Source organism: Sander lucioperca, chromosome 10, assembly GCF_008315115.2.
Source record: "Sander lucioperca isolate FBNREF2018 chromosome 10, SLUC_FBN_1.2, whole genome shotgun sequence".
Taxonomy (NCBI): Eukaryota; Metazoa; Chordata; class Actinopteri; order Perciformes; family Percidae; genus Sander; species Sander lucioperca.
Window position 1 is genome coordinate 28,622,470 of NC_050182.1, and position 14,591 is coordinate 28,637,060.

The 14,591-nt window shown below is 41.5% G+C and overlaps 1 protein-coding gene across 5 annotated transcripts in view; it reads left to right on the forward strand.

The window, feature by feature from the left end:
• fhod3b (formin homology 2 domain containing 3b) overlaps positions 1–14,591 on the forward strand; it is a 94,078-nt gene that overhangs the window by 63,488 nt on the left and 15,999 nt on the right. For 2 of the 5 annotated variants that reach the window (XM_031298965.2, XM_031298966.2), the window contains exons 6-18: positions 3,726–3,820; positions 4,687–4,798; positions 5,681–5,775; positions 6,765–6,908; positions 7,108–7,355; positions 9,022–9,174; positions 9,316–9,714; positions 10,540–10,602; positions 11,103–11,213; positions 11,392–11,526; positions 11,919–11,969; positions 12,613–12,794; positions 13,493–14,047. In XM_031298965.2, coding sequence (XP_031154825.1) covers positions 3,726–3,820; positions 4,687–4,798; positions 5,681–5,775; positions 6,765–6,908; positions 7,108–7,355; positions 9,022–9,174; positions 9,316–9,714; positions 10,540–10,602; positions 11,103–11,213; positions 11,392–11,526; positions 11,919–11,969; positions 12,613–12,794; positions 13,493–14,047 — 2,343 coding nt within the window. The remainder of the gene's footprint in view (positions 1–3,725; positions 3,821–4,686; positions 4,799–5,680; positions 5,776–6,764; positions 6,909–7,107; positions 7,356–9,021; positions 9,175–9,315; positions 9,715–10,539; positions 10,603–11,102; positions 11,214–11,391; positions 11,527–11,918; positions 11,970–12,612; positions 12,795–13,492; positions 14,048–14,591) is intronic. The other 3 variants (XM_031298967.2, XM_031298968.2, XM_031298969.2) reach the window with 3 other exon arrangements.

Consider the following 14,591-nt stretch of genomic DNA (forward strand, 5'->3'; position numbering starts at 1 on the left):
TTTTTTTTTTAAAGTCAGCTGGCCCGTGTTGGCGCTGCCACCCAGACCTCAAGAGTGGTTCTCACCTCGGCAGTGGTCAGGGAGCAGCCCTTCCTGCACATTCCTGGGGCTGTGGAAGATAATTGCTGTGGTTTATGAGAGGGAGAGGCCCTGAAGAAACACTTCCACCAGACCTCAGTTGCATTAGTTTTTACTTCTCTAAGAGTTCTGGTTCAGACACAGGAACAGGGTCTGTCTCTTCCACACAGTGGGTCTGTGGTTTCCTTCTGCAGGTCGATGCCATTCAAACGTTCTCTTTACTCTGAAGACAAATGCATGTTGAGTATTGAAAGAAATGGACTGTGAGAGTGCCGTACAGACGCCAGGCTGCTCATAGAACACTTCCAAGTTTTTTTTTAACTAAATCTTTCTTCCTGGGCTATCCTTTCCCCATAATGGCTTACATTTAAATTCTAATCACTGTGCTTTGAAGGCAGATCATTGTCTGCCAACATCTCATTACGTGACATACATGCAAAGGGACTTAAAAATGTTATTGTTGTACTTTGTGTGAGGTATTATAGAGCTGCACATGATTACTTGAATGGAGGCCCACATTTTTGGCCCCAGATCAGTGCTTGAAGTAGCGGGTGTCCTGTACAGACTCAGCACTCACATGCTCTTCTTATTAACCCTCTTCCGGAGTTATTGATGACTGTTGACTGAATGTCTGTTGTAGAGTTTAAAAACAAATCCCATGTTCTGGACCCGCAGTCTCAGCTATTCAGAAAGGTACAACCCTGGCAAAGCATGCCATAGCATAAGGATTTGATCTCACTTTCAAAGCCTGAACTGCAACACACAGGTAACTTTCCATTTACCGGAGCAGTTTCACGACTAATTAAATCACGAGTGTGTGGAAATCAGCTCCATTTGAAGTTCACAAAAGGTGATTGCTTTGAGAGTAATTAGATGTTTCCTTTAAACTGTTTCTGAGACTCTTAAGGTTGCAGTTTCCCATAATTAAAGTTTTTTTTTTTTTTAAACAGTTACAGTATCATTTTACCTAACTGTTCACAGGGTAACTGCATTCCATGTGGTTTCTGGTACTCAAAGTTGAATTGTACATAAATGGCAGCTGGCAATGAATAATTCCATGAAGCAGCAGTTTTAATGAATCTGAGACACAAGGTAATGATTGTCTGGTTTCTGGCGCAAGTGTTTCAATATCATATCATTTATGTATCTTAACTGCTCACAAAATTAAATTAACATATGATATAGACATTCAATCAGATTTTATTTTACTTGGCTACATGCTTAAGTTAAAAAAAGACCATAGCCTGTCAATGATATCTTTAAATGATGTCTCATGGTAACATGTCAGAATGATCTAAAAGTCATTTGATTTTGTGGTTGACTTTTGGATACAATCAGTAACATCTCATCTGTCAGCAGCTGAACATTCACGTTGCGTAATGACACTATAAAAAGCCTCATTAAGGCCAGCGATCTTTTCTCACCCCTGTTTTCAATTGGACATTCCTCAAAAACCTCACCAGATACTGTGCACAGGTGCACACCAGAGATAAAAGTCTGCACATTGATGATATTGCAGGTCAGACATCGGCTACCAATCTAAAAAGAGGTGTGTGGCTCATTACTCATCCAGCCTCAGTCACTGCTGTTTGTGTCTGTGTATAAAGAAATACTGTGAATAGTTATTTTAGCCACTTTTCACATGACAGTTTTTCTCAGTATACCAGCTGTACGCCATGTCATTACCACTGTCACTCATCTGTCAGCAGTGGTCCCATACAAAGACGGGGTGGGGGGGAGGGGGTCTCAGAGAGGGTGACACTCTGGGCGACGCTGACTGAGGAGGTTAATCATGTTTTCATAAACATACTCTGATGTGGTCTGGTTTGATTCGCCATGTTGTCCAAGCCGCTGACTGCTGTGACACACGGCTCTCGGCTCACAGCAGGCAAGGCCTGTTAGGAATGCTCTGGCCTGACGTGTTGTGAGTAATTAACCCTGATTGATAAAAAGATGAACTGCCCCTGCTGCTGCAGCAGTGGGCCGTCGGCATGCGCACACACACACATGCACATGCACTCATGCGTCCACCCACACACTCTCACGCACCATGCACAAAACAGCAGCTGCACCTGGGAATTTTGGCTTATCTACAGCATATTCACGATTTTCATGCCCCTCTAGAGAAGAGGAGAGGAAAAATATATGACAGAATCTGCAGCCTCTCATCATAATATGTAAAAAAACTGCTTTAAACAAGAGGAGATTAGATGGTAATTTTGCTAAGGAGCTCTCTATAAGTCTGCGTAGGTCTTTTATCTAGTTGTTGGATAAAGATTTAACTCTGCCTGTTTTATTTTTTTCTGTATTTTTAACAGTGGTTTGCCAGCTTATGTAGCCCATGAAGAAGTCTCCAGCTACTCATAAATGTTTTGAACTTGATTAGCACAATCTCATCACCTTTTGTCATGTTTGAAAAAGCCAATTCTGGTATTACCCCCCAAAACCATACAGCTTCTGCCAAGAAATAGTCAAACAGGCCTTCCGAAAATGTTCCACTTTCGATGTGTTCACATGTTTATACTGCTATGCTTCTTCCCCCATGTCAGCTAATGTATCACCTACGTTGCACTGGGTTCAAGCTGAGCTCATCCTGTTGCTGTGGTATTCTGTGTGCATGCACAAACTCCCTGTGGATGGCCACTGAGATGCTGTTAAAAAAAAGGCTACATATTTAAAGGGAGCTTTTGTCTGTTCCACTTCTTTCCAGCAGTGTTTGTCTCCCTTCCCCCATCTCCTTCTTTAACAGAAGCTCTACACTTTTACTGCCCCCCATAGAGATCCCTCGGCTCTTATTATGTTCTTATTTATGTATCCTGTTACAGATGGAAGTCATGTCAGCATCCAGTGAGGCACTCTGCTCAAATACTTTCCCTCCAGTTGTGTCAACTGACTTGAAAGATGAATGGACGAGTGCCGTTTTCCTTTTTAGGTCTTCACCCAATTGTTGTGATTTTGAAAAAGTTTATCTCCACAGCAGCTCCAATTTTTATATAGATTTAATCATGATGGGCAGAGAAATATCATTGACCCTTTTCACTACTGATACACATGTTTTTGTGTGATTGTTTATGTGACAACTAGAGAACAATCTTTGAAAAATCTACGTTTTTGCTCATACCTGTATACAAATGGCAAGGTCCTGTTTACAGACATATAGGTTGGGCTGAAGTCAATATGTCAGGACACACTGGTAGTTTTACCTGAGTGGTCTGTCACAAACGTTTCACAATTAGCTAAAAGCAAAGATAGAGGGACCTTTATAGGGTTTATCTAGGACTCTAAAGCCAACCAGATAAGACTTTGTTGTTAAGGTTTCACTTGCTTTACGTAGAAAAGCTTCCTCTAAGATTCCTGACACCAAACATTTAGAACAAGCATTTACTGTTCTAGTTCTTTTTGGTGCTGAGCAGGACAAATGTGGTCGGTTTTTAGAAAAAAGAAAAAACTGGAATGACAGATGATTAACCACACCCCATCTCGCTCTCTCTCTCTCTCTCTCTCTCTCTCTCTCTCTCTCTCTCTCTCTCTCGCTCTCTCTCTCTCTCTCTCTCTCTTTATCTCTCTCTCTCTCTCTCTTTATCTCTCTCTCTCTCTCTCTCTCTCTCTCTCTCTCTCTCTCTCTCTCTCTCTCTCTATCTCTCCAGCTCTTGGTCAGATAATGCTGTATGTGGATGGGATGAACGGCCTCATATCTCACAATGAAACGGTCCAGTGGCTTTACACCCTGGTCGGATCCAAGGTAAAGAATATGAACATGAAACACAGTAGATATACTGTAAAATCAACTTGCCAACCCCATCTGTGCACTGACAACATTAAAATAATCACATACCCCTTTCCTCTGTCATTGTGGTCCCCTCGGCCCTCTAGTGGCCAGATTCATCATGTGCAGCATATTTGACTCTTTCCTCACTGTTTTCTGTAAATTTTGAAATAATATTTGGCATCCAGCTTATTTATTTTTTTTATCAAAACCCAATCATTTTATATGGCAAATTTCCATTGTCAACAGTCATTTTAACCATGATCATTGTGGGTGTTGCTAGTCCAGTCGTAGTGCTGATGTGGCAGCTGTTCAGAAGTGTTAAATTAACTGTGATGGTTTTATCACCACTGACATGATGTTGATGTTGATCTCATTCTCAAGCAAATTAACAACTTTGCTGTGTGTCAGCTGTACTACTCCCCTCTCTAATAGTTTTCTCTCTCCTTCTCACATTTGTGTGCAGTTGTAAATTTAGAATTTAAGTCGGCTCCTTCAGTATTTTAAGTCTGTTATAACCCCATCTCTATTTTATTCTGACTGTAATGTTTTTACTTTTGTTCTTTTTCCATACTATTTAACTACAAAACAGTATGTTTCCCTGTTAAATGTCTATTTAATATTTCCTCAGCGCCACACAATGTTCATATCAAACCTCTCAAGACGTTTCACACAGGAAAAGCTTCCATTTGATAGTTGGAAGTTCAAGGGCTGGCATATCCTCAGGGTTGTGTGGATCCATTTGTTTGAGCAAAAGCATCAAGTGTACAGTGGAAATTAAGTGGATTTTGCTTGGATTTAGGTGTGATTTCTGTGTCAAATGTATTTTCCTCTTTGTATAGTTCCGTCTGGTGGTGAAGACAGCCCTAAAGCTGCTGCTGGTGTTTGTGGAGTACACCGAGTCTAACGCCGTGCTGCTCATAAAGGCTGTGAACATTGTGGATGCCAAAAGAGGTAAGCATTACAGATAGGTTTGGATATTAAAGTCAATACCTGCAGACAGAGGAAACTGTCAGGGCGTCAAGAGTTTGACAGAGGTTTAACTGTGTGAGGCTAATAAGACATTGTATCCATATCCCTGAAATATCAAATTCAAATTATATCAGTTGTATTTCTCTGTTGTTCAAATTCTCAAGTAAAACCCGAGCAGTAAAATATTACAGGAATAATGTAAATAATGTAAAATCCCATTTAGGGTAGACTTTTCCAATTTTACTGATCAAGCCATCCGTGGTGGCTGTAGTGCTGTTCCGCTGACTGCAGATCAGAGTCTCCTGTTACTCAGTAGTCAGATCAGTTGTCCTGGGCAGCTCCCTAGCTATGCATTGAATGAGGAGCAAGACTGTAACTCTTGTCTGCAGCGGGGTTCAGTTACCTGCCACTCTAAAGGAGCATCAGCCGTGCAGGGGATCAGGTATCCGTCTGTCTCAGGTCATCTTATCCCGTCACTTTCTGCTGTTGCGTAAGAAGACTGAAGACTGAGAGGAGGAGATGGACTTGACTCTTGTGTCTGAGACACACGGCTGCTTCTTTCTCATCAGAAAACAAGTCGCCCCTGCTCTGTTTTTCCACTGCCACGTTTTCTAGAGGAAAGCTGTTATGACTGCATCTCTCTTACTGGAATAATGAGATGAAAAAACATTTTTTGTTTGGATTCCTGCACCCTGGTGTTGCTGCATGTTTGCAACTTTATAATGAGCGGAGGGATTAGTTAAGACTTTATTAATACTGTATCTAGTGTATTTGTAAAAAGAAATTACAGGTAGCTCTGTCTTTCTGTGTGTTTGGAGATTGTCTTGTGATATACAATGTGTTGCATGCCTTTTGATGCTACAGGCACAAAATTGTGGTCAAACGTCATCGAGATCCTGGATGAGAAGGATGGAGTGGATACAGAGCTGCTGGTTTATGCGATGACACTCATCAATAAGGTCAGTGAAAGAATACCACCTAGGGCTGGCAACTTGCCGTATACTGATTACTGCTGTAACATGGTCTGCTCCTTTCCGTATTTTTTTCTTTCTGCGTCTCCACCATCCACACGCTGCAGAGCGGAGGAGGGTCTGCCTAGTCCACATAGCATTCCGGGATGGGAGAAAAACGTGCTCTGGTTTAATGGCAATCACAATCGTCATGGGCGGCGCTAAGCGCCGTACGGAGCCACTGTAAAATAGTCGTGCGAGAGAAAACTCAGATTGGACAGATAGTCTAGCTAGCTGTCTCAATGTACCATGCAGAGAACTGAGGAGCAGTTAACCATAGTCCTCATAAATCCACCGGAGTTTAAAATTCCACCACAAAGAAAGCGGAAGGAAACGGACATACATGCATCCGCCGGAATTTCCTGCGGCACCAGAGCAATCCCGGAAGTGGAACGTCAAGGATATAGACTACCATCTTTTAAACCTCTTTTAAACATTGTGGCAAAATGTTATCTACATCTGGGTTTCTTATCTGCAATATATCCAAAGTGTGATCTGATCTGCCGGGCCGCATTGTCTGCTCAATCAAATTCAATCTGTATGTTGTAATTTCATTTTTCTCAAGTTTACAACAGTAGCAACGACTTCATTAAAAATAAGTATGGATTACTGTATCATGTATATAATGAACCTGCCATGTTTTCCCATAATGCACAGGGAAAATGTGATCAAATTCAACACTGGCATCAAAATACAGACAATAGAAGTCCATTAAATAGTACAGATTAAAGTTTAATTAGATAGCACATCTGGCTACAGATTCCATTTCAATACAAAGTTTAAACAAAACATCTTCAGAAGTAATTTTACTCCCTTCCTGTCTCTCAGGTGATCCTTCTCTATTGTTCCAATTATTTTTTTCTTTCACAATTAACCTAAAATATCACAGAGACGAGGTAAGAACGTGTTCTTTTTTATTGACTTTGTTTGTGTTTCAGACTCTGGCAGGCCTCCCAGATCAGGACTCATACTACGACATGGTGGACTGTCTGGAGGAGCAGGGCATCGAAGCCGTGGCCCAGAGACACCTGAGCAGGAAAGGCACTGACCTCGACCTGGTAGAACAGTTCAACATCTACGAGGTCAGGAAGCCTTCACTGCTACATTATCACATAACAACCAGCCTTAATGCAATGTTAATGGGCAAGTGTGTCTCAGAATAGGTCGTAGCTCACATACTCCAGAAATGAAGTGTGTACCCAGGTTGCCGTTTGTTTACTCAAAGTGTGTACCCTGGTTGCTGTTTTTTTACTCAGTTTCTCTGCAATGCCTTTAATCTAGATATCTCTCCGCCATGAGGACGGAGACGATGATACCCAGTTGCCTCCCAGCATCCGCAAGGACCGCCGACGGGCCAGTGTTGGTGGCACCAACGAGAGGCGAGGCCTGGAGAGAAGACGCAGCCGGAGACATTCACTCCAAAATAGCAGAGGCCACACTTCTGCTCCAGCATCACCCAGCAGCCCTCATACTCACGCAAGCAGCTTCCTGCCCTTTGGTGGCCAACGTGTTGAAGACATCAGTGAAAGGTGAGGTGGAGGGAGGACAGAGAGAAATGCAAAAGTGGAAGATATTCAAGAGAAGAAAAGAAGCATTATCCTTGCTTTCATTTTAGCTTGAACTTGGTCTGATCCTGGTTTTAAAAAGATTCAGCCAGGGTTTGTTCTGATCTTGTATTTCATAAAGCCTAAGAGATAGCTGCACCTAAAAAAGAATCACAAACTATTGCTGGTCCATGGAGTATTAGTCTGAAACAGCATGACTGCAAGTGTTGTATTATATTTCAGCATTGGAGAGATGTGTCCATTCTGTACAGAGCCAAAGCAGAGAATATAATTTTATAGTAATAAAACAGCAAAGAGGAGACCGTTGCTGCAAAGTGAAACTCAAATTAATTTCCCCACTGTCAAACACATTCTCCTGCCACGGATGGAAATAGGAAGCTTCTGTAAGCACATGATATGAGCTATCTGCTATCTGCCTCAAGTCATGCTTCCTTCAGTGAGAGTGCATTAAACTCAAACTCCATAATGCCATCTGTTTTATATACAACAAAACTTTGTTACTAAACAAACCCAGAGAAACCACAACTGGCGATTCAGGGAGGAAGCAATTTGCAATCTTGTTTAATTGTTAAGTAAGTAAAGTTTTATTACAATAGCACCTTTCAAAACCTAGGTTATAGAGTGCTTTACAATAGATGAAAAGGTTAAAAGAAGAAAAGACAAGTACAACACAAACATTACAACAGAGCAGTTAGAGGCATCACTACTCAAAATAGTACGCTAACAGTAGTGTACAGTAGCTTGGACTACTTTGCCCTATAAAAGCACCAACACAAATGACTGTTCATTTTTAACCCTGTATTCCATTTTTTAGTAGAGGTCATTTGTCAGAAGACAAAAACTAGGCTTACATTTTAAACCAGGAATTATTTGTCTTCTGCTTTTTGTCTTTCAAATCACCACTGTTGCTGACTTTCCTAGCTCCTCATAATTAAATCATCATCATCATTAATAACAAGCTTTTTTATGTTTTTAAAGTAACATGTGCATATATATTCCTGGTAGCACTCAGGTCTTAAGGTATACTTAAATTCAGTCCAGCAGGTCATATGACACCAGACTAGCTTCTTTCAGTGCACCAGAGGAAATCCTAGCCGCCTTTGAAGATCACTATTTTCCATATTGTTAATGAAATCCAGACAACCATGAGGGATCCAAATAGCAAAGTGGCCGCAGACTCATGTATGACGATATATCCACAAGATATCTCCTACATCCCTAACACTTGTTATTGGATTGAATATTTTTTTTCCTCAATTAAAATCACTGGGGGATGTTTTATATTTAAAGGTTTTGTTGTATAAATGCTGCCATAGAAATTACACTTGTGGTTGTAATTGTTGCCTGTGCATATCCATTTCTAACATTTTGAGACTCAACGTTGTCTTTGACTGTTGTCAAAACCTACTAACCTTCTCATACATCTTTCAATGTTTGTCTCTCTTCTTCTACTTCTAATGCTTTTGGACAAGCATGTTTTATTAAGTGTTTGTCCTTTCTGTGTGTTGTCTCGCCCGGGCATTCCTCTGCTCTGTGTTTTCATATTGTCTCTGTCCAATTTCTCTTTCCTCTCGCCTGCCTACATCCTCCCTTTCCTCCCTTCAACCCTCGATCCCTCCTCTCACTACAGAGAAGAGGAAGAGGAAGAAGAGAAGGAGGAAGGAGAAGAGGAGGAGGAGGAGGAGGGAGAGGAGGAGGAGGAAGAGGAGGAGGAGGAGGATGACGACGAGGCAGATGATGAAAGTCATCCAGTCACTGAGTCCTCTAGACAGGGCACTCGCAGGTATTTTAGGCCAACTGGTTTCCCAAGCGTGATTCCCCATTTCCCTCATACAGTATCTCCCTAGTTTTGCTTCCATTTAAAATGATGCCTCTTTTTTTCATTCCCTTTGGACTCCTACTCTCTTGTATTTTGTCATCCTAGTGTGGCTCCGGCTGTAGCAGACTCTCCTAACATGTGTTTGAACTTAAAGTGTATGGCCAACATCCTCCCTAATGCCAGTGACCAGCCAGGGCAGAGAGAATATCTCAGCGTCAAGACCAGGACATCTCTTCCTGTGTCCGTCGCACCTAAAAAGAGGACCTTTAGTCCTCGGCGTGTTCCTCCCCAGCCACCTGACTGTGTCTTCCGTGTTGCTCTGAGTAGAGTGCCAGGCTCAGCACACCCTCAGTGTCAGTCTACCCCAGCCTCACCCCCCTTCCCTCCCCCTCCCCCTCCCCCTCCCCCTCGACCTCTCCCTCCGTCCCTTGACTTGAACCAGAGCCAGGTGTCTATCGGGGCCGAGGAGAGTGAGAAGGGCCAGGACAGAGAAAGGCACTACAGGTAGAGGGCAGGAGCTACAGTTCATCTACTTGTGTTAGACCATTACGCCTCACAACGTGGAAACACACTGTCATCCCGATCACTGGTGTCTGTGTCTCTGTGTAGCTCACTGTACACTCAGCAAAAACACATGCAAGCATCTTCGGAGTAAAAGCAGATTTAGTCATTCTAAAAGTTGAAATATCTTTTGTCTTTTCGTGAAAATGTTCCGTCCCTTGAGGTTATTTGTGTTGGAAATGCTGGAGCTTAGTTCCTCTCTACCTCCTTCATCCTTAAAAACAGTTTTCTTGGTCACAGTTGCCTTTATTTCCCCTCAGATAGGATTTATGTTGCATCTCCAAAGACATACTGTACCAAAAAAAGGACAGACAGACATTTACCACTCATCTGTCTTCCATTGTGGCTCTGCACCACAGTTAATTCAGGACAAGTCAATACGTTATTTCAAAGCATTACAGAATTCAAATGAGTCACAGTCACTGTCTTTAGTTGTTCATGTACTTGCAGAGCACAATAGAAACGGGGTAGTTTGGACTGGCATAGCAGTTACACAGCATGTATTCCTGATGCCATTTAAGCACAAGTGATCCAGTGAAAGCCTCTAAAATAGTTGTATTTATTAGAATTAACAGTAGTTTTATTGCTTTCTAAATAGCACATTGAATCGGTCTTGCCCCTGTCAGCTCTGTTGTTGTGTGGTCTTGCATCCCTCCTACCTTCGACTGCTGTCTCACTATCTTGTTTGTGTGACTAACATTTAATTATTTGATCTTTGGAGTGACTGACCTAACTGTTACTCTCTTTTTTTCTCACTTCCATCTTCAGTCTGACAGATATAAACAACTCTCCTACATCTTACACAACTAGAAAGCCCTGCTGGGCTGACAGGTAAGGCCAGGCGTCAACAGGTCAAGCGTAACAAGACATAAATAGTTAGTAGTGCACATGATGCAGTTTGCCTAAAATGTAAGTTGTACACTAGTATGTTTCCAGTGGTTGATTCTGTCATCTTTAACTATTTTTATTTATACACAATGTGTTGTGCAACTGTTCTAGGACAAAATGTGCAAAAATTATATCAGATTCAACACAGCAATTACAAGGCCTCTAAGAAAAGAGTGGATCTAGTGAAAAGATACATTTATGAAAGGTTGACCCCATGTACAGACATGGATGAGCAGTGCACCAGCAGATAACCCTTCAGACTTTGATGGCATGGCTTTTCTCACAGGAAAGCTATTCAGATGCCTCAGTGTAAACTATCCAGCAGTATGACATTGGAATTCACATCACAAATTCTTCAAGTGTTATCCATCCTTCTTCTCTGTCGTTCAGTGGAAAATATCTTAGGAGAGAACAAAGCATTTATTTTCCCCTTCTCTTAACAGAATCAGTGGCAAAGGCAGTCCATACCCTGGCAGGCACCAGGCTCCTACATCACCCATCCATCGCTTCACTAGTTCAGCAAGCTCCACACCAGACTGCAAATCAGTTGACAGGTTGGCCTCTCAACAGTTCCACAGCTACTGCAAAATATTTTGTCTATATGGTTGATTAAATGTAACTCACCTCATCCGTAAAGCTCCCATTTGAACAAATGTGCAAATACCAACACTCAAACCAATTACTCAATTTTGATAATGTTATCACAATTTGTTCTTTCTCTTTGGCGTGTAGACCTGCTCTAGGGGGCTTGCTAACTTCATCGTACAGACAGCATCAAGAGTCTCTGGCTGCAGAGAGAGAGAGGAGACGCCTGGAAAGAGAAGAGCGTCTGCAGAGAATCGAAAGAGATGAGAGGAACCGCTTCAAGTTAGTCTCACCTTACAAATCAGACAAAACACAGCATGACTTTGTGTCAGTGAAAGTATATTATTTCTTTACTTTGTACCGTAGGCAGCTGTGCAGCCAATAAAGACATGTTGGCATTTTTAGAAACAGGTGGCTCTAGTTTTGACTCTGGAAAGATATTCACAAATCTTCCACAAGTATGATAAAAGCTGGGCTGTCTTTCTTTATGAGGATCATTAGAAATATTGGATCATGACAGGAAGAGTGTTCTCCTCAGTTGTCTTGTCTAACCTTTTTATGATTTGCTTTCTTTGTACCATATCATTTTTTAGTTTAACAATTGAAATATTCATTTATACATACTGTGAATACAGGTCCTAAATTCTGGCTCTGTTTTTGTCTTTCTATCTCAGTCGAGATTATGCAGATAAGAGGGAAGAAGCAAGACAAGCCAGAGAGGAAAGGTGAGCTTACTTTAGTTCATGGGTTCACATGGATCACACAATAATGCTGCCGTTGTGAAGACAGATCAAACAGCTAAGGAGGCTTGTAAGTGCTTTGAGATCCTATTTTAAAATTGACAGCAGATGTAAAGCCTCAGGGTGAATTATAGGTGCAAGAGCCCATTTAGGCCTGCTCACCATTATGACGTCCCAAAGTTTACAGGACAAGTGTGTAATTGTTTTGGCATGGATGAGGTCCAGTTATCTCCCTCTGACCGTGTCTGTGTGTCAGTGTGCATGCAATATAATTTATAGCTCATTGCCCTCACCTTTTTTACCCCCGTGAACTGGACCATGCATCTGATTGAATTTTAAAGAATGTGTGAATTGAGATCAGTAAACACCAGCCAAAAATGTTACACAAAATAAGGGCATCATTTGTCATCGTTTGACTCCCTGAGTAATGGGATTACAGCTTAATTTTTCCATAATTACCCAGGAATAAGACAAATATGTCATAAAGTTCACAGCATTGATTTTTCAGCTATTACTTACTAAACCCTGACTTCATATCTCTAAAATGCAATCTTCTCAGGGGCCTGTATTGATTTTATTTATTTATTTGTCTTTGAAGACATCTGAAAGCTACTTTTTGTCATTGCAGGTACAAGGCTGTGGAGAGGCTAGCTGCAGAGGAGTTTGAGCGGGAGCGCCCCAGGGTGCCATCAAGAGGACGGACAGAGATCACTTTGTGTTTGAGTCCCAACCCTGCCAGCCGCTCTGCGTCCCGCTGTTCCACAACTCCATCCATTATCTCACAGGAAGACACTGCACACCAGACGTCAGGTAACTGGTGTTTGCCAACCATTTATTCATCATTAGTACCCGAGTGATATGACCATGAATGGACTGTAATGTCTGCTTCCAGGGCTGGTAGAGACATTACTGGCTGTCAGAGCACCTGTCACACACACTGGGCTTTGAGTAGTGATTATCGTTTAGAAATTAGATACAGCTGCACTTCTGCTGAAAGGGATTATTGAGAGTAACTATTTGACTCTAGAAATGCATATTAAAATGTATAAGGGAATTTATAGGGAAATAGATACAGATATTTTGATGTTGTATGTGTGTATTAAGAGGCTGATTAAACTGCCAGAGTGATTTAAGGCTTGCAACAAAAAAGGTTTTTTTTTCCAATTTTTTTTCTACAACACACTTGTTTGGTAACTACTTGAACAAAGATTCAAATATTGAACTTTTAGTTTTTTCTGAAGCACTCTCTCTCAGCCTTTCACATTGTATTTTACAGTCATGTTGTATGATCATGAGCTATGGTAACAGAACAAATTGCTTTGTGAATTGTTTCTACAGTCTGGAAATGTACAGTCACTCACTGCAATTAAGGATATGTCGGGAAGCAATTTAAATCTGTTTTAATTATAAACAAAGAATGTTTCTGAAGACTATCAGATAATATAAAGGCACATAACCGAAGTACTTAAAGTAACATTTTTTCTACGTTGTTTTGATTTCTCTTCCAGGAACAGAACATATCTCAGAGCCAAACCTTGACCCACAGACAAGAACCAAAAGTCCAGCGCCAGAGTTAACAGTATCAGAACCTTCCCCCACACCTCCCTCCGAGCCAGACAAGCAGCAGACTGAGACAGAGTCGCCTGCAGAGACAGAGGATGTTGCTGAGATTCCGTCCGACCAGAATGTAGTGGCAGAGGCGACGTCAGATGAAAAGTCAGGCATGGAGAAAGAAGAGCGCCAAGAGCAGGAAAAGCTTGAGGAACAGACACAGTGCATGGATGAGGTAGAAGTAGAAGAGCACGTAGAGGAGGCGGAGGTAGCAGATGTAGCAGAGGTGGGAGAGCCAGATGTGGAGGTGAATGTCGAGTTAGAGGAGGTGTTTGAGAAGGAGCAGCCCACGGAAAGGGATGTAGAAGACGGTGTACTGCTTAGCGAGAAGGAGAGACAGAACGAGGAGGTGAATGAAAAAGACAACTGCTCTGCATCCAGCATCTCCTCCACGAGTAGCACTCTGGAGAGAGAGGAGCGGGAGGAGAAACTCACTAATGACATTGAAGCAGGTATGACCGATGCTAATTTAATTTACTTACTTTGATAACCAACCAGCGTTGGGCAAGTTACTTCCAACATGTAATACATTATAGATTACTAGTTACTGTCATTTGAGAGTAATTAGTTATATTACAATATTACTGTCTCTTATTGAAATGCTTTACACTACTTTTGCGTTACTTTCGAGTTACTTACACCAAAATGAAAAGAGGAAGTATGACTTGGCAGGTAGCTTGTGAATTTCACCACGGGATCAACAAAGTCTCATCTTTATCCACGTTAATACGTCATAGTTGATTTGTAATATTTTGTATTATTAATCTGAATCTGCAAAGTAACTTAAGCTGTAAAACAAATAGTGAAGTAAAACGAACAATAGGCCTATACTCTGAATTGTGGTGGAGTAGAAGTATAAAGTAGGAGAAAATGAAAATACTTAATTAAAAGTACCTTACAATTGTATTGATGTATGGCATTGTTACTTTCCACAGCTGATACAATGTAATGATATTACGTGTAGTAAGCCTAAACAGTCAGTTGCTCGGACACATC